Below are 21,058 nucleotides of genomic sequence, written 5' to 3' on the forward strand. Positions count from 1 at the left end.
AACCAGCCGTTAGAGTTGACTCGAACTAGTAAAAGTCAACTCCAACTGGATAATCAACTTAACTGTAACATATGGATTCCATGTATTTTGTTTTTATGTCATCAACCCATTCAGTGCTCATGTCACTCATAGGTGACATAAGTATGTTCATACTATTTTGACCAGTTTTTGTTAGCTCTGGTAGGAAGTAGAGTGGAGTTCCGGTGATCTGAAATAATTGGGACAGAACCCATTTCGGATTACCTAATTTTTCGGATTAAACAGATTTTCTTAAAACACTCTTTTAATAAAAAATAACATAAATAATATGCCTATCATTAAGTATAGTACTTTCGTTTCGAACGCAATAAGAGCCTATGATAATAAAAAAGAAGTAGTAGTGAACCTTTTAATAGAAGAATCCATTCAACTAAAACTTACGACCAAACACCGTTTTTTCAAGACAAAAAGTTGGAGTCAATAGCGGAAACTTATCCTTCGTCCAAGAAGTCCAAGCGCTTCTCAAATTTCATCTCTTTCAATTTTCGCTCTTGAGGCGACTAATCAGTTATGAAGACAAATTACTGCCACTATTAGAAAAACTCAAGATAAAAAACGTCATTTACTGGGTAGCAGTGGCTTGGGAATCTCTAAATGAAAAAGTTTAAGAAAGTCCAGGAAAAAAATTTGACCAGGCCTTACTTACGGAGAAATGCCAGATCTAGAGACTAAACAAACCAATTTGTTGAGGGACCTTGTACAAAATATTTCTGGCTGTGAAGAGGCGAATAACAATGATGTAAAAGAATGGGTGCGAGCTGATGATGGGCCCCGAGATATATGATGATTGATGATCAGCAAATCATTGAAATGGTTACAGAAGAAAGAACGTTCAAAACCCTCTGATGAAAGTGATGGGGAAAAGATGTCAACAGCGAAAAATGGGCAACCCACATAGACACTTTTTTTTGTGGGAAGGAGGAAATCTTCATAAGACCGTCAGGGTAGACCGCAGCACCCCAAAAATTGGTGTTCTGTCCTCTACTCTGGTGTGTGGGATTCAGTCCGATTGCCCGATTCAGACACCCGTGAAGCCGAGCGAATCAATCGTGAAAACGCAACTGCCTACCCACTAAAACCCCCTCATTCCAGCCGTGGACACCCGGTACGTATTTTTGACAAACGTTACTTCCGATGCCCCGCTGCTGACCCTATCTCTACTCCATGTCGGTAGAGCCGACTGTGAGGAGTAGTTATTCTTTTATTTGTTCTAGAAATAAAACATTGAGTACTGTGTACAAAAGAAGAGTATATGAAAAAAGTTAAACTAAAAGGAAGTGTACACAACTAAAATAAAATAAAGTAAGATAAAATAAGTATTCATAAAACAGTGTAAAGATAAAAAGTGTATAGATAAAAGATGTATAAGTAAAATAAATGATAAAATATCCGTGATGATGTCTTCTGTCACTCTCTCATCTCCCATCTTGTCTCGCTCTCTCTCTCTCGCGTTTCTTTTTTTTATTATCTCTGTTATTAGGTCTACTATCACGTTGAAATTTTCTTTGCTTTGCATGGCTACATTCATTATAGTCTCTGGTGTTACTTCACCTAGTTTTCTTCTCATGTTTATCGTGGAAAACGTTGCAATGGAATACACAATGCTCTACGTCGCCACGCACTCCACATTCTATACATAAGTCATCTTCAGTTTTCCTTATACGATATGTGTAAGACCTGAATGAGTCGTGCCCGGTCAGGAATTGAGTAAAAAAGTAATTTGTTCTTTTAAACCTACATTGGTACCACTCCTTCACATCTGGAATTAGTGTTTTCGTCCATTGTGCTTTTTCTGACTGTTACTCCCATGCTTGTTGCCATTCATTTAGCATTTGCTCTCTTACCTCGGCTTTCAACACTATTAGGTGGCCGTTATTATTTTCGTATATAATCTTACGCTCTTTTGCTAGGAGGTGAATGGGGAGCGTGCCCGCGATCACCTGTAGGGCTATCGTCGATGTAGTCCGGTATGCACTTACTACCTTCAGGAGGGGTTTTCTTTGACTTCTCGTTAATATTTCCTCATATTTTTTGAATCTCAGCGCTTCAAGCCATACAGGTGCCCCATATAGGAGGGTGGATTGTACTACCTGGAGATGCAATGTTCTTTTATAGTTGCTCGGTCCGCCTATATTCGGCATAATCTTTGTCATAGCAGCAATTCTCTGTTCAGCCTTCTGAACTGTATTTATAAGGTAGTGTTTCGTGTATCTCAAACCTGAATCAAGGTGTATGCCCAGATATTTAGCACAGTTACTCGGTTCTATAATGCTACCATTTAAATCAAAGCTCAAAGTTGGTCTCTGTCTTGGTCCTTTTAATATTACTATGTCTGTTTTGCTACCTGCCAACTCTAGGTTGCCAACCCACATAGACACTGCGGTTGCGTTTGATCTAGCGCTATAGATACTACGTAGAGCAACACCCTGCCGCCACGCTAGTAGCTACCATATTTTTGAGACGCTGGCGTAATTTAGCTTCGAGAGAGAGGAATTCTTCATTAAAGAAAATAAATTTAACTGATTTTCTCAAAAAAAGTAAAACTTAGAAAGTTTATAACAGTCAAGTTACATACTTACATAATATTTTATTGTTATTTTTAGATAAATTTATAAACTAGTGGGTTCTTAGAGTCACTGCATATTTATTTTCCTCAAATCTATTGCCAAATTCTCTTTTGGATTAAGCGGATTTTCGGATTACTGAAGTTTCGATTAGCGGGACTCTACTGTAGTTGTGACTTCGTGAGCCTATTATAAATTAACTGAACTTTTTTATGGCTTCTTCTTCTTCTAGTTCTTTAGTTATCCTTATCACTGCCTGTTTGCTTCTTGCTGCTATTGCTATATCATTAGCAAATGGCAGGTATTGATGCTTTTTATGAATATGCGATGGGATCTGGTGGGAGGACATGTGGTGAAAGGGAATGATAATGACATTGGTACAGAAGCCAGCACTGCATAGGGGTAATGCCAAAGAGAATGATGATAGGTACAGGATAAGAGAAAACTAGAATTTTATACAAATTACATACAAAGTTTATTAAAAACAATAAAATTAGACTTAAACTATATAACAATAATTTATTAAACCTATTAAACAAAGATGGTATTCATTAGATTGGTCCTTTCTTCTGTCCTATGGGCTTTTGTGATGGCAAGAGTATGATGACAATAATTACCACTGAAAACCAAAAAAAACTTTAGAATAAATAAATATTTATTAAAATAGACTTTTTAAAAACTACTGTTGACTAAATTTTCGTATTTTTTTTTAGTTCTTAGCTGAGTATAATTATTTTATGGAAAAATTGTTTTTTTTTCATTACATCAAGAATTACTTTTCTAGACCTTTTAGTTTTCTATATTCTCTATTGCAACTTTTTCTTCTTAGCTATTGCATCACTCTGTCTGTTATGTCTTCTTTCTTCTCTATTCTTCCCTTCTATTCCTTTGCTGGGTATTTATTTTTTATTATTTGTTATTTTCTTTACAACTGTTAATATTATTTATGTTTGTAATATAGCTAGATTTTTGTGTCATTGGCTTTATGGCATAAGTAATAATCAGTCTTATCCGTGTGTTCTAATGGAACATCAAAAGAGCACGATACAGGCTCTAGAGATAAACTTTTTAAGAAAAGTTAAAAGTGTTACTAAAATGAAAAGACTAAAGAAATATAATATATATAAGGAACGAACTGATACTACAATCTACATTGGAGTTTATAGAACAGAGACAGCTAAGTTGATGGGGTCATTTTTACACTGAATGAAAGATACCCTGTCTTACCCCGTATATTTTGATATAGATTATCAATTAGTAACATATCAGAGTGGTGTTATTAGTTTTGAAATTACCTACTGCCTTAACTATTGGAGTCAAATGTCATGTCACTTTTTGACTTCTTGAAAGTGGGAAATGTTTTGTAAGTATTGCTTTTAAAACTAACTGACTTCTTCATTGGCTTCTCTTTCTGTGTTAGTTCTCGAAGTGTTACTTAGGCTTACAACAATACACTGGCAACCTTTTTTTTATTCAATTTCAATTTTGAAATAACGTGGTTAGAATATGTTCATCATCATCAACCTGTACGTGTCCACCGCTGGGCATAGGTCTCCCTCAGCTCTTTCCCTCTCTCTTGTGCAGCTTGCATCGAGTTACTTATAACACGCTCCTAAGAATATGTTACAATATGTTAATTATAAAAATTTCCTATGTTATATGGATTGAGAGCTGAGTATTAAGGCAAAGAGATAACCTTAGAATCAAAGCTATGAGATTTTTCAGAAGAATGACAGTTTTACAAGACTTAATAATAGACAGACAAATGAAAACGTAAGACAAAAATTGAATATCTACTCGATCAATGAGAAATTAAAATAATAAAGAACAAAACTGAAACAATAAACAGAATGGATGAAAATCCATTAGCATTTCCTAATGGATTTCCCAATCCAAATGGATGAAATTAAGAACAATAAGTGTTCTCTGACGGTCCAGGGTGTTCTCCAATCCATAAACAATCACCCAGTTGAATGCTTCGAACAAAATTTATATCAATATATTCCTTATAGTACATTCATTCAAGCAATTCACCTCGCAATTCTAAAGGCCTTCATGGATTTGGTTGAAATTTTGACAGTAGCTCAAAACTGATGCAAATAACAAACCTGACTTGGTGCCAATGTATGCTTCCACCCCGGGGGTGAAAGCCACCCTTTCTCCGGGGTTGAAATTTAAAATTTCAAAATGACACCAGTGGCGACGTGTGACTTTTTCTTAAGTGTTACCAAAACCAGATGTAAAAAAATCTTATAAAAAAAATATTTTGAACCTCCCAAATTTAAGTTTTTGTATTCAATCCTGTGGGATAAAATTAAACAAATCACTAACATTTTGTTTTTTAACAAAATATATATTTTTTAATTTTAATTTTTTTTCTTTGTACCCTCACGCCTCCCCTGAAATTCTCTCAAGCCCCCCCAGGTTGAGAACCACTGATTTAGAACAATTACATTTACAAAAAAATTATGGATACTTCCCTTCATGGTTAATTTTATATTATTTGCATACGTACCTACATGAAGAGCTGTGATAATGTAAAATGCATAATCACATAAGTTAAAGAAAATATAGCCTGCAATATTTGAGCCTGTCATGGCACCAAATCTTCCAAACATCAGAGAAACTGCCAGGGCCATTCCTCGAATTTCTGTCGGGTATAAGTCAACAACTATTGCGTTTACTATACCTACTCCAGTAGCCGCCATTAGGAAAATACCTACAAAAATCAAAAGCTCAGAGATACTACCTTGTAAAATACCAATTTCATCAAAATTGATGATTTATAATTTCTAATCTATTTAGATGGGAAATAAGCCACAATTAAATTGAAAAAATAATTTTATTAATGTTTCGAAGCCCAAATCGGGTTTCGTTGTCCAAATACAAAGTACATACTACTAAAATAAACAAAAATGTTGTTGCTAAGTAAAAAAATTCTTCTAATAATTTATTTAATATGACTCATTTATATTGGCAATTCAGACGTATGTTATACATTTTAAAGTAGAAGACTTTAAAATGATATTGCCAATATTTATGAGTTGCGTTCCTGGGACGACTTTACTAAAAGATAGTTCATATTTGCCTTTCCTGATGATTTATTCTCAAAGAAGGATACTGGATATGAGACTCAAATGTATAGAAATCACAACATCAACATTAAAAAGGGAATCGTTAAATCCTTATATGATAGAGCCAAGATTACTTGTTTTAACGAAAATTCATTTTTAGAAGAAAAACAATTGTTAACATCTGTTTTATTAAAAAATGAATATCCTTTATCGTTTATAAATAAGGAATTGTCAAGATTGGATCGAATGGAATAGAACAACTTAGAACGGGATCCTACAATATTCACAAGAAATAATACGAGGAAAATATAAATACCATATATAAAAGGACTATCCGAGAAACTTAAAACAATAGGAAATAAATTCAACATTCCAACAACATTTAAAACAACAAACACATTGATATCTATTCTATCTAAAATTAAACCTAACAATGAACAAGAAAGAACAAAGAATTGCATTTATAAAATACCTTGTGAATGCGAACAATTTTATTTAGGTGAAACATCAAGACCATTAAACGTTAGAATAAGTGAACATCAGTCTTATATTAAAAATAGAGAATTTGATAGATCTCAAATATGTCAACACGCATGGGATAATGAACATAGAGTTCAGTGGAGAGATTCAAGTATAGTCCTGAAAGAATCAGATAGTAGAAAGAGAAAAATCAAAGAAGCGGCTCTAATTATGCTAAATGAAACCAATTGTGTCGCAAATTCCTCGGTAGAATGCAGTACGATGTGGTTACCCATACTGAAAAAGGAAGTCAATAGAAAGAAAATACCACGATTAGTAAGTCAATAACATATCGAGTTAGTACAAATTTTATATTTTAGTATTACTTATTGTATATTTATGTATTATTAATATTATTTATTATTTAAACATATTAAAGTCAGAATTTGGTATTAGTTTTTTGAAAGTAAATTAAATGTAAGAACAAGTACTTGCGATGTCGGGATAGTATCACGAGGTTTTTTGCTGGTTTTCCCTCGTGATTTACTATGGAATCTCTAACGCGAGAATTTTACTGTCATCGTTGTATTTGGCTGTCTTTTTAAAGACAGATCACATGCCATGATTTTTTGTGACGGATATTCTTGAGTTGGGATTGATTTCATGTAATCGAATGAACTATCTTTTAGTAAAGTCGTCCCAGGAACGCAACTCATAAATATTGGCAATATCATTTTAAAGTCTTCTACTGCGAATATAAATGAGTCATATTAAATAAATTATTAGAAGAATTTTAATTAACAACAACATTTTTGTTTATTTTTAGTAGTATTTTGTATTTTGACAACGAAACCCGATTTGGGCTTCGAAACGTTAATAAAATTATTTTTTCAATTTAATTGTGGCTTATTTCCCATCTCAATAGTTAATCATAAAAATTCCACAAGGAAATAGCTTCAGAACAACATTATAATTTGTAAAATTGGAAAACCTATCTTAAACATTGGATAAGTCGTATAAATCGAATATTTTTGTTTCAGTAAGCATTTCAATAATAATTTACAAAAATACTTATCAGTGCAAATTACAATATAGTTAAGTGAAGATGGCCAGTATTTGGGAAGCTGTCTTATATCTATACTAAAGAAAAGAAATGAGAGTTGAGTTTATGTGAAACGCTTGTTAAAGGCGTCTGTACTGAAAATGGAACGCAAAATAAATGCCCAAAAAACGAAATAGGTAGGTATATACCAACTCTAGTAATCAGAGATATATACAGTCGAACCCGCTTATTAGAATACCGGTTAAAGGAATATCCCGGTTTAAGGAATAGACAATTGAGGTCCCAAAACGTTTTTGCCAGGCTTATATGATCGGTTATTAGAATATCCCTGTTATAGGAATACTTTTTCTTGGCACGACGGCTATTCCAATAAGCGGGTTCGACTGTACCTACTAATAATTGACTATAAAGAGTTAGAAGGTCTGGACACCTTCATGTACCTAATAGGTTAGTTAATGACTAAGTACAACAACGTCAGCGAAAAAATCAAGAGACGAACAGTCCATGCTAATAATGTTACTCTGGCCTGGAAAGACAAATGGTCTCAAAAAGTAAAATTAAACTGACCGTATATAGAACACTGGGTCGATTTCTCGTCATTGACCTCAAGCGTTATTATCCTTATAATACTGTTACGCGATTGACTCTACTATTTTATTTATTTATATCTTTAGGCACTAAGTTTAATTTAAATAAAGGAAGACTTACTTATTATATTATTTACATCACTTACAATTTAACACTTAAGTTTACAACAATATCTAATTTATGTTACACTTTCTAACTTATTTAATTCATTTACAAATATTATTTATCTACTTTAAAAAATATATACATTTCAATAACCCGATCGCCACGTTACAATAATTCACGCGATGGTAAAATATTAACTGACTGGCCTGTGATCGGATTCCTGTTCTATACTCTGGCAGCGGTCGCCTCGAATCGCCGTGGAAGATCTGGCCTTTACTCGTAACGCGGAGAAATATCGAGAAGAATTAGGCCGGATTGTGAGGCGTCACATTGCCCCCTCCTTAAAAGATGGTTCCTCCTGGAACCTTGTCGGGACTGGAACTGGATGCTGGTATCTGCAACTGGACCCTCTTTTACAACTCCCAGTTGTATAAAAGTGACAGGGGACGGTCTTCTCTCCGCACCAGTAACTATGCGGATTGCAACAGACTAACATCTGGACCTCGGTGTCTTTAAAAATTTCTTCTACCATATTTCGGATAACTCTCCAGTCTAATTGGCGGCATTCTAACTTTGGCATTGCTAACTTTTGCACGTCGGACTCCAACACGTGCTCTCTCAATTGAATTAATGCATCCCATACATCTTGGTAGGTAGGTTGGTCATGGACAGTGTCTTTTGTTACCAGATAGAATAGGTAACGTGATGCATCTTGGAGTTTCAATGCTTTGCCAGGAGATGGCAGTTGGCATTGAAGTTCTGCAACTCGACCAAACTTCCTTCGGAAGGCGGATGCCAACCCTCGTGCGTCTTTGATACTGGCCGGGATGGTATGGGCCAGCGAGTAGTCATCGGGAAGTGCGAGAAGATCTCGCTTTTCTTCAGTGGTAACACCATGTCTTGCTTTACCGGTACCTCCGTAGGCACCCATGAACTCTTCAAAGGTAAGGTCAGGTATTTCTCGAACTTGGTTGACTTCCACTTCTTCATCTACGTCGTGGTCTCCCTCGTACGGCGCCAACCGGTTATGGTGGACTATCATCGGCTTTCCCCTAGGAATCTTGCTTATTCGGTAGATAACGTCATTGATTTTCTTGACAATGAGGTACGGACCTTCCCAGAACTGCTGCAACTTGGGAGAACAACCTGTTCGCTTCTTTGGATTATAAAACCAGACTTCGTCGCTCTCCTTGAAACATCCCTTCTCAGCTTGGGTATCGTATCGTTTCTTCATTCGGTCGCTAGCGATCTGAAGATTAGAACGGACCAACTCATGTATATCGTCCATTCTTCTTCGTAATTCATTCACGTAATCCTCACCAGCAACATCTTCTCCAGGTCGACATCCAAACTCTAGATCACAGGGTAGATGCATCTCACGTCCAAATAGGACTTTTGCTGGTGTTTGGCCAGTTGATTCATTAACAGCAGATCTATAGGCCATTGCGAAGAACGGAAGGTACTGGTCCCAGTCTCGTTGATGATTGGACACCATCTTTGTCAAATACTTGCCGACTGTCCTATTCATACGCTCCACCATTCCATCCGATTGCGGGTGATAGGCCGTGGTTCTTGTCTTCTTCCTGCCTAGTTTATCACAGATTCCTTGAAATAGATCGCTCTCAAAGTTCCTTCCTTGGTCACTATGGATCTCCAGAGGTACTCCAAATCGGCTGATGCAGTCTTTGATTAACACATCTGCAATAGTGGCGGCCTTCTGGTCTGGAATTGCGTAGATCTCCACCCACTTCGTGAAGTAATCCATTACCACCAACATGTATTTGCATCCATTGTCACTTTCTGGAAATGGCCCGGCAATATCCAAAGCTATTCTTTCAAACGGACTTCCAACATTGTACTGTCTCATAGGAGCCTTTCTTTTCCGGTAGGGTCCGTTACTTGTAGCACAGGTAGTACATTTCTTACACCAGTCCTTCACATCGTCGGAACTATTAATCCAATAAAATCGTTCCCGAATTCTCTGAAGGGTTTTCTTTACACCAAAATGCCCTCCTGATGGACTGTCGTGTAACTGACGAAGTACTTCGGCTATTCTGCTCTTTGGAATCACCAACTGTGTTCTCCTCACTGAACCATCATCATTTTCTATTACTCGTTTGAGCAAGCTGTCTTCCAAGATAAATGAGTCCCACTGGGCCCAATACGTCTTAACTACTGAGCCTAGGCTTGATATTTCTTGCCAAGATGGTCGACGATTTTCTTCTTTCCATTTTCGAATCTTCTGTAAAACTGGATATTTTTCTTGTTCTTCCTTGATCTTGGTAGGCGTCCACTCGTCGTTGACCACTGTTGTTCTTAGTACTGCTGCTTCCTTTGACTCTGTTTTGTTGCAATGGGAACATTCTGCTTGACACGGTCTTCTAGATAGAGAATCAGCGTTCCTGTGGCTAACTCCGGCCCGATGCTCGATCTTGAAATCATATTCTTGAAGTCGTTCAATCCATCTGGCTATCTGACCCTCTGGATTCTTAAACTGCATTAACCATTTAAGGGCGGCATGGTCGGTTCGGATTAGAAACTTCCTTCCGTAGAGGTATTGATAGAAGTGTTCCACTGATTTTACTACTGCTAGAAGTTCTCTTCTCGTGACGCAATAATTTCGTTCAGGTTTTGAAAGCACTTTACTAAAATATCCAAGGACTCGTTCCTGTCCTCCTTGGATCTGCGACAGCACTCCTCCAATTCCCACATTGCTTGCATCCGTATCTAAGATGAACTCTCCTTCTGGCAGTGGATACCCTAATATTGGCGCTGTAATTAAATGCCTCTTCAAAGTTTCAAAGGCCGTTTGGCAGTCTCCATCCCAGCAATAATCCCTTGCTTCCTCTGTAAGTCGTGTTAATGGCTTAGCGATATCTGCAAACTTCTTAATGAATCTCCGGTAGTAAGTACACAGTCCCAGAAAACTTCTCACTTGATGTTTATCAGTTGGTTCCGGCCATTCCTTAATGGAATCGATTTTTCCTTTGTCCACGGCCACTCCTTCTTTGCTGACTATATGGCCTAGATAATTGACTTTACTTTGAAATAGCTGGCATTTCTTGGGGTTTAACATTAACTGGGCAGCTTTAAGTCGATTAAAAACGTCTTCTAAATTCTTCAGGTGGTCTTCAAACGTCTCCCCCAAAACGATTATGTCGTCTAAATACACCAGGCACGTCTTCCAAGATAACCCTCTCAACACATTTTCCATAAGCCTCTCAAATGTCGCAGGAGCATTACAGAGTCCGAACGGCATAACGTTGAATTCCCATAATCCAGATCCTGTCGTAAAGGCCGTCTTCTCCTTGTCCACTGGATCCATTTCTACCTGCCAATATCCAGACTTCAAGTCCAACGTAGAAAACAATTTACTTCCAGCCAATGTGTCCAACGTGTCGTCGATCCGAGGCAGAGGATAACTATCTTTCTTGGTAACATTGTTCAACAAACAGTAGTCCACAGAGAACCTCGTAGTTCCATCTTTCTTCTTGACCAGGACCACCGGAGAGACCCATGGGCTCGTAGAAGATTCTATCACCCCGTCTTTCTTCATTTCTTGAACAATCCTTTCAGCTTCCTCTCTCTTTGCCTGTGGTAATCGTCGAGCTGTTTGACGAATTGGCCTAGCGGTACCAGTGTCAATTTTATATTTGACAACTGTCGTTCTTCCTGTCTTTCCTCCTTTCGGTACGAATATGTCACGATATTGCCTAAGAAATTCCCTTAATTTTCTTTTTTCCGTTTGATTTAGAGACTGGCCTGCAACTGCAACCATTTGGTCGAACTTGTCGTTGGAATTATCTGATGTTGTCGTCTGACGGATTATGGACGTCACGGGTACACAAGTTCCTACTTTTGTCTCCTTCTTGATGGTCACTGTAGTCATTGACATTAATCAATCTCACGGGAATTTCTTTAGCAGAAGTAACCCATTCCTTTCCAATTATGATTCCTCGGCCAACCTCCTCGTCGTGGTTCCATGGCTCCATCATAACAGGTGTTCCTTCTTCCACAATTCCCTGTAGCCACGCTACGATGATCGTTTCACTCCTCGCAGGCACAACTGTATCTTCTTTAATGGCTGCTAGCACAGTGCTGTCATCATGTGGATGAAGAAATACCTCCTCGTTGCCAACTTTGATTACCCTGTTCTTAAAATCCAATTGAAATCCATGCAAATTCATTACGTCCATTCATAATATAACATCTTCTTCGATGTCTGCAACTATGACAGTATGGACGAACTTTTCTGCTCCAATCCCTAATTGTATCTGGATTTCTCCATGGGTGTTGGCGTTTTCACCTGTGGCAGTCCGCAGTCGCAACCTCGTTGGTAAGAGTTTCTTACGGCTGTTTAAAACTGACGGTCGTATAATGGTCCTGGTCGCTCCGGTATCCACCAACAATGTATACTTTTTACCATTTATTTCTCCATCCACATATACACTATCTTCACGACATTTCAAAGAAGCTATTAGTATGAGAGGGTCTTTGGAAAAGTTGCGGGTCGAAGCTGCCCCCCTAAGGCCGACCCGTTCTAGTTTTCCTGCTGGTGAGTCTCTTGATTGTTATTGTACCTAGGGTACTTACATGAGCCCCGTACATGTCCCATTTCACCACAGTTCCAGCACCTTATGGTCTTCGTTTTCTTGGATGCAATGTCTTTCATCATATTAACAAGCTGGTCAAGTTTGTCCTCATCCTGTTCCTCTTTCACAGTCCTCACTTTACTGTACCCACCAGAGGCCTGGGTAGCTGATTCGTATTCGAGAGCGGCAGATAAGACATCGACCAGCGTCTTGTGACGAGCTAATCGCAGTGTTCTTTGCATTTCATGATCACGCAGGCCATCAATAAATGTTTGAACAGCCAACTTTTCCATCATGTCTTCGGGAGCTGTTGGATATGCATATCGTACCAACCTGGCAATATCGACCTCGTATTCTTGAAGAGCTTCATCTTTCTTTTGTCTTCGATTTTTAAACTGCGACTGATAGACATGCTCTAAATGTTCGTGCCCATATCGCATATTCAGTCTCTTCTTCAGCTGCTCGAAGTCATCTGTCTCCTCTACGGCTATGGTCTGGAGGACATCCAAAGCGTCGCCTCGAAGAGCAATAGTGAGGTTTACAGCTTTTTCTTTTTCGGACCATCCGTTCGCTCTGGCCGCAGATTCGAACTGTTTCATGTAGTTGTTCCATGATGACTTTCCGTCGAAATTTGGCACCTTAACACGAGCATGACCTACACTCCCTTCAACTATCGACCGTGGCTCCAATTTGTATTTGGTTTCATCATCTTTAATATCTGTTAAGATGGGTTCCATCCCTTTGTCTACTTTTTCCGTTTCCTCCATTTTCTTCTCTATTTCCTTGATCCTTTCTTCAAAAGTAGATTTTATGGACGATATCTTGTCGTCAAAATCCGAAGTGACTTTAGAGATCTCGTTAGTCATCTTGTTTTCAAGGGATGAAATATCACCCGAAACTTTCGAAACTTTGTTCTCTAACGATGTAATGTCTGTAGAAACTTTCAAAACATCCGAGGAAACTTGGGAGATTTCACTAGAAACCTTTTTCTCTAACGATGTAATGTCTGTCGAAACTTTGTTCTCTAACGATGTAATGTCTGTCGAAACTTGGGAGATTTCACTAGAAACTTTGTTCTCTAACGATGTAATGTCTGTCGAAACTTTCAAAACATCCGAGGAAACTTGAGAAATCTCTTTAGAAATTGACGAAATTAAAGCAGTTTGCCTGTCCTCAAACACGTAGGTTTCTGGATCAAGACCCTCTTCCTGTAGTGCGTTCTTCAGACGAACCACTAGATCAGCCTTTTTCCCCGCTGCGTCGAGCTCACGATTTTCCAGTTCTGTTCTGAGCTCCGTAAGGCGCAGATCAGAAAGTTTCGGCTTACACTGTGAAGACATGGTCACACTCTTTATTTATTACGATTTATATTTAGTTATTATTAAAGATTCCACACTGTATTAAACCGAGCTTATATTACTTATTTATTTTTTATCCACTTCTGATCACCAGTTTGTTACGCGATTGACTCTACTATTTTATTTATTTATATCTTTAGGCACTAAGTTTAATTTAAATAAAGGAAGACTTACTTATATTATTTTATTTACATCACTTACAATTTAACACTTAAGTTTACAACAATATCTAATTTATGTTACACTTTCTAACTTATTTAATTCATTTACAAATATTATTTATCTACTTTTAAAAAATATATACATTTCAATAACCCGATCGCCACGTTACAATAATTCACGCGATGGTAAAATATTAACTGACTGGCCTGTGATCGGATTCCTGTTCTTAAATACTCTGGCAGCGGTCGCCTCGAATCGCCGTGGAAGATCTGGCCTTTACTCGTAACGCGGAGAAATATCGAGAATAATTAGGCCGGGTTGTGAGGCGTCACAATACCCTTGGTACCCTAATAACTATAACGCTTCAATATTTAAATTTAATCTCAAAACAATTACCTACAAGTTATACTTTTCAATGCAAAACTGATTGATGTAATAGCTACATCATAGCTACATGCTACATCGTGTAACGAGGGGAATCTCCGAATTGCAAACCCTCAGATTACTCTGACCTCTGAAGGGAAATAGTTAATATTAATTGTAAAAGTTGTTAATAATAGAAATTTTTGGATGAAATACAAACCGCACAACTTCAAAATTGCATTAAAATAATCCGCATAAAAAGAAACCTTACTGTATATATTCATGTAAACGTATATATTGCATATACACTGTATATAAGTACTTTGTTACTCACCTAGAGAGATTTGTACATATGTGTAACTGCTGATCAACTGCGCACATATTCCAGCTACCGTGGTAACTGATATAAATCCTATTAGAAGTTTTCTGGGTCCAGCCAAATTAATCACGGTTCCTATTGATATGTAGCAAACTGCATATAAAAATCCTATCATTAGAGATACGAAGAATACTTCTTCATTAACATTGTCATGGCAAATTGTGGACTAAAACATAGTAAGAACGATAATCAGTGAAAGTCAGTTAAAAAAATTAAATTAGCTGATCATAAAGATTGTGATATTATTCAAGATGATAATAAAATACATATACAGAAATTTTAGAACAAACAACAAACTTGGAAAGTTAATAGGCGTGTGCAAGAAATTGAAACTATGTTAGGTTGACATACACAATCTTATATGTAATAGCGTCATTGCCTCCTAAAGAACAATGTTTTTATAAACATCTTGCCATGGTAAGTATCTACATATTTTCTCAAGAATATGTAGATACTTACCATGGAATGGTAAGAATATTGTTTTATTGTTCTATTTTATATATGTTCTCAAGAATATTGTATACCTAATCCATAAAGTATTTATTATTATACAAATATAATTTTGTAATATGTTAGGTTCCCCGCATTCATACGCTGTTTGTTGTCGACAGTTTTTTCAGTTTTGAGTTAACCGATAACAAATGAAAGATAGCTGAATCTTAAAAAAATGTATATAAGTTGAGATCGGTATCGATACATATCGCAAGTATCAGTATCGCGATACAAATCTCATAGTGTATTTGGCTGTCTTAGTGAGCTCGCATACCAAAGCAATATCCTACATCGCATATCATATAACATGCATTGCGAAAAGATACGCACTGGGTGTACATCTGGTTTTAGCACGCACTGAGTGTCACACCTGGTGTTCAGACGCACTGAGTGTCACACCGAAAACCAGATGTGACACTCAGTGCGTATCTTTCCGCAATGTATGTTATGCGATGTAGGGATATTGCTTTGGTGTACGAGCTCGCTTAGTATCTCTGTATCAGTGTCACAACTTCTGTCTTCGTCGTCTACAACTATATCGCCGACTGTATCAATGTCGTGAAACAGATACAAATCCCATTATACGTGTATCGCAATTTGTCACGATATATGTACCAACACCGAGCTCAACGTTAATAGCGCCCTTTTTACAACTTCAAAAGATAAAGGGCCCCATTCGACAAGTTGCGATACACGTGTCATGAGTCATGAGGATTGGGTTTTTGTTACAAGACAGTGATACAGACGGCGATAGAGTTGTAGACGACGAAGATAGAGAGTTGTAACACTGAGACAGCCAAATATACTAAGCGAGCTCGCACACCAAAGCAATATCCTACATCGTATATCACATGCATTGCGAAAAGATACGCACTGAGTGTCACATCTGGTTTTCGCTTCACTGAAAACCAGATGTGACACTCAGTGCATATCTTTCCGCAACGTATTATTATGCTCTACTTTATCTCTTGTATTAGTGATTCAATAAAATTGTGTTTTGACTAGGAAAGTTTTGGGGTAGTTCTGATTTCTTTCATTATATATGGATTTTGGGCTGCTGAACCCGAATATGAGGTTTGCGGACAAAATTTCGTGACGGAACATTGAAAAAATGGCGAAAAAAGTGAAAAATGTCTGCTTTTTCTCGCTTTTTTGCTTAAATCTCGAAAACTATTAACTTTTAGTAAATGATCTGTTAACATAAATTAAAATACTTAAAATTATCTACAAATATCACTATTTACTTTTTTTTCAGACCAACCGTTCGGTCTAAAGTGCAAGTTGAAAATTGCGAATTTTGAATGGTCTCTGCAAAAACCCACTTTATTTTTTATTAGAATGCTGTCATTTGATAAATTTCTCCTAGATTCTTATAAATACATAATATATTTCTACTACTTATAAATAAATAAGAATTATTTCCAATATTTCTTCTTTTTTTAATGACAGAGTAAGATTAATTAAGCTGTTAATAGCGTGAGGTCGTAAAAATTACAATGATGTAAAAATGAGAAAGTTGAGGAGGATAGGGAGCAAGTTCAAAGACGTTCTACTGCACCACCTTTTAATTTCAAAACTCAATGTTTTATGTGTGGTCTCGTCATAACACTTGGGTTTATAGAACAGCAAAGTAAAAAGACAACCAACCACAATATGGTGTATCAGGTTCGAGTTTTATTTAAAGAAACTGTTATAAAACGAGCAAAAGAACGTGATGATCAGTATGGCAAAGCCATAATCAAACGCCTTTTGCCTGTCTCAGACTTAGTAGCCTCTGATTGCCGGTATCATAGTTTATGCATGAGAAATCTGTACAATCGCCCAATCACTCAAAAAGTACATAAAATCGACGGATACAACACTTTTCACGTCATGGGTGGCATTTCTTTTATTGCACCAAAACATGCAGTAGCACCTAACCAATCCATTCCTCGGTTAAAAACGAAACTCACGCCTGAGATTTATTTAAGTCAGGGAGCTGTTCAACTAATTCATTTTGAAAGGACAAAATCCCAAGGTTTATCAGAAATCAAGATAATAGATCCGAAGGGAATGTTCACACCAACTGAAACTGTGACTCCATCTGTGCCTGATCTTCTGTGGCTCTATGGGAAAAGTAGAGATATTCCCGGCCTCTTAGGATGGAATGGATTCATGGAAGCTGTCACAAGAAACATGCCATATGAACTAACATTTATTGTTTACCAGCTATTTATCAACGCTCCTCGAAGTGATTACGATACAATATTTACAGAATTGTTGAACGGAGTAGAGAAAACTAAATCCTTGAAGCAAGTTACATGTCTGGTGACATTTGACCAACACCTCTACCTCAAGGCAAAAGACATCCTTACTAGTCGTCCCGATGATCCTGATCTGTCAAATGTTGTTATAACGCTCGGTGGATTTCACTATTGATGTCCTTCATGGGGGCAATTGGTTACATTATACAAGATGGTGGATTGGCTGAACTTCAGCCAATATCAATACCATACATGCGGCAAAATCAACCGAAAAAATTCTGGTCACGCTTACACAAGGGCAGTACGAACTCACAGAACTCTGGCCAAAATAGTGATTAAGTCAATGGCCCTATCATCAACAATGGTGGATCAATTAGAGGAGATCTTGTTCAACTTAGACAGAACAGTGATTCTTTCTAATGATGTAAAAAATATTGTAAAATTTGTGCCAGAAGAATTTAAATCCAAGCTTCAACTGTTGGCAGAACGTGGCCCCCTGTCTGGCCTGTTGTGATACTGAATTTGTACAATTTCGACTTTTTTTCTTTTTACTTACTTGTGCAGAAAACTAGCAGAAATGTATCAAATGACAGCATTCTAATAAAAAATAAAGTTTTGGAATGTAAAAAGTGGGTTTTACAGAGACCGTTGAAAATTAGCAATTTTCAACTTGCACTTTAAACCGAACGGTTCATCTGAAAAAAAAGTAAATACTGATATTTGTAGAGAATTTTATGTACTTTAATTTTTGTTAACACACCATTTACTAAAAGTTAATAGTTTTCGAGATTTAAGCAAAAAAGCGGGAAAAGGCAGGAATTTTTCGCTTTTTTCGTGATTTTTTCAATGTTTCGTCACGAAATTTTGTCCGCAAACCTCAGATTCGGATTCAGCAGCCCAAAATCCATATATAATGAAAGAAATCAGAACTACCCCAAAAATTTCCCACTAGGGGGCTCGTAGAGTACAAATTCACTGAATCTTAGATTGATTAGCAAATTCTTAATTTAATTGATTACTCAATTAATTTAATTTCTGCCTATATAAACAAAACCAAATTCAAATTATATTTCTAATAAACTTTATTCTCAGGGCTAATTTTGTATTCGATGCAATACCTTTAATTCGTGCCTTCTAGTATCTCTAGTTACTTACTGCTTCCAGGGTAAGACAGGGAAATTAAACACATTCAATATCATATAAATGCAATCTATTTTTTATTTATCCAATATACCGTATAAATAAGATTTAAAAAATTACTAAAATCTAAATTGGTTGCAACAATTTCTTACTTAATAAATCAAGCTTTAGTTCTGATGTCTCCTTGTTTAACAAAAAAATTATTTAAATAAATTATTACTTATTCATACTAAATTTAATAAAATTTACTTTTCTCCTTTTGAATTGATTATTTAAAATTGAAATGACTAAATGAGTTATAGAACTGTTCAATACAAAAAAAAAATAAGCATATATGGTGTGGATATAAACAAGCTCTCTCCGTTTCGAAAAATGATTTGACTAACCTTTTTGTTTCGTCACTCCTTCTTTCCCCAGATTGCGTCGTCTTTGATTCTCCCACACGTACTCTTTTGGATGTAGTGAAAAGGTCCCTCTCGTCCAACTGCTTCAAAACAAACAAAACCAGGACTCCTCGAGGTCTCTACTCAGTTTTCTCCTTGCTCGATATTTTGTGCAAATATGTAGATACCAATCAGCTACTCGTTCTAGACAGAACAAAGGAATCTTCCTCGGACACAGGAAAATTTTACTTCTCAACCGGTCAACAATTTCGTTTCAACTTGATTCTGCTCGCAAAAGCCGATATCACCACTTTACACTGACTTCTCACTTTTCGAAAACTGGACTGCTTTCCCCAGATGTTAATTACACAGTGACCATCTTTTCTCTCTCAAATTCAGACTCCCCATTCTCATCCCTTCCATCGATTTTTCTCTACCCAAAAACATCCATACTTTATCTTCCTAAGAAACCAACTTAATTTGTATTGCAACTTTCCACTTTGTTAAAATTCTAAGAGGCATCAAATTGCAGTGGAACCTCGATAACTCGGATTAATCGGGACCGCGACCGATCCGGGTTATCGAAAATCCGATAAAGCCGGAGAATATGGTAAAAATTAATAAAATACGTATACTTACAGATAAACTCCGTTAGAATTGAAATAACATGAAATATATTTATAAATATGCACAGTACCTACTCATTAAAATTACTAAAAAAAACACCAAACCCAAACGTAAGCAAATGGAAGCGAACAATACAAGACACACAATACTAAAGACCATTGTTTATAAAAGAATTTTTTAAATAGTCTTTCCTAAACAATGCTGACAGTTTGAAATAAAAAGGAATAGATACTACAGACAGGTGGCTGTTGTTTCTGCGGCGTGTGCTATGAGTCATTTTTAATATCGTATAGTTCAAATTACACACATAAGTACACATTATCTCTCAAATATTATATTACATACATTTTTATTGTTGAAAGGTTTGTCTGATAATTAACTATTTTGATTGGAAATAAGCCACAATTAAATTGAAAAATACAAAATATTGAAAATCAAAATGTTTATCTGATGAAAATCGGTCCGGGTTAGCCGGACTTCCGGGTTATCGGGGGCCGACTTATCGGAGTTCCACTGCACTATCGCTTTTTCAAAGAAATAAACAAAAAGCCTTACATTTTAAACTCAATAAAATTTGTTTACCGTTTAAATCTTCTACGAATTACTTACAAAAATCCTGTTGATGCACTTTGCAATATTTTCGACCCATTGTCTGTAAATCCTTTCAAAAAACCCATTAACGAAAACCACATTAACGATTTCACCTTCCCCGAAAAAGCACTGTTTATTAACTAAATTAGACTCTATACAATTTTTGTCATATACAGGGTGAAGAAAATCTATGATCTCGTGGTCTTTAATATAACTTTATTTTCTGAATTTTTCCAAAAAACAATTCTACAACTGTATGTTATATGTGATGTAGGATATTGCTTTCGTGTGCGAGCTCGCTAAGAGATTTGTATCGCGATACTGATACTTGCGACATGTATCGATACCGCTCTCAACGTGAATGGGGCCTATACACGTATCAAGAGATTTGTATACGTTTCATGACAGTGATAAAGACGGCGTGAGAGCTGTACACGATGAAGATAGAGAGTTTTGAAACTGATACAGCGATAGTGAAGCAGCCAAATATAATATGAGATTTGTATCGCGATACTGATACTTGCGACATGTACCGATACCGATCTCAACGTGAATGGGGGCCTTAAGAGATATAAAAACGTTCGTTAGATACTTACTGATAAAGCTCTAGCTTTCTTGTATTCCACACTGAGTAAGCGTTCTGCAAATATATCGGTGGAATTATTTTCATTAGATTCGTCATACAAAATCGCTTTACACATGGTTACTTCGTTTTCGGGTACTGTTTGTCCTAGTTCATTCATGCTGTTTAATATCTGTGGATACCACATCATAACAAATGAGGTCCTATAAATGAGAAAAACATGTACATGTTTAATTCATTATTAAACCTATAT

At 36.6% G+C, this 21,058-nt stretch overlaps 1 protein-coding gene across 1 annotated transcript in view; it reads right to left on the bottom strand.

The window, feature by feature from the left end:
• Positions 1 to 3,054: 3,054 nt before the first annotated feature.
• Positions 3,055 to 21,058, bottom strand: part of LOC114325774 (synaptic vesicle glycoprotein 2B) — a 57,295-nt gene continuing 39,291 nt past the window's right edge. Inside the window, exons 4-7 of the mRNA XM_028273905.1 lie at positions 20,819 to 21,008; positions 14,702 to 14,912; positions 5,119 to 5,322; positions 3,055 to 3,222 (exon numbers count right to left, since the gene is read on the bottom strand). Of these exons, the coding sequence (XP_028129706.1) occupies positions 3,155 to 3,222; positions 5,119 to 5,322; positions 14,702 to 14,912; positions 20,819 to 21,008 (673 nt within the window). The 3' untranslated portion in view covers positions 3,055 to 3,154. The remainder of the gene's footprint in view (positions 3,223 to 5,118; positions 5,323 to 14,701; positions 14,913 to 20,818; positions 21,009 to 21,058) is intronic.

This window comes from Diabrotica virgifera, chromosome 1 (genome assembly GCF_917563875.1).
Source record: "Diabrotica virgifera virgifera chromosome 1, PGI_DIABVI_V3a".
In the NCBI taxonomy this organism is placed as follows: Eukaryota; Metazoa; Arthropoda; class Insecta; order Coleoptera; family Chrysomelidae; genus Diabrotica; species Diabrotica virgifera.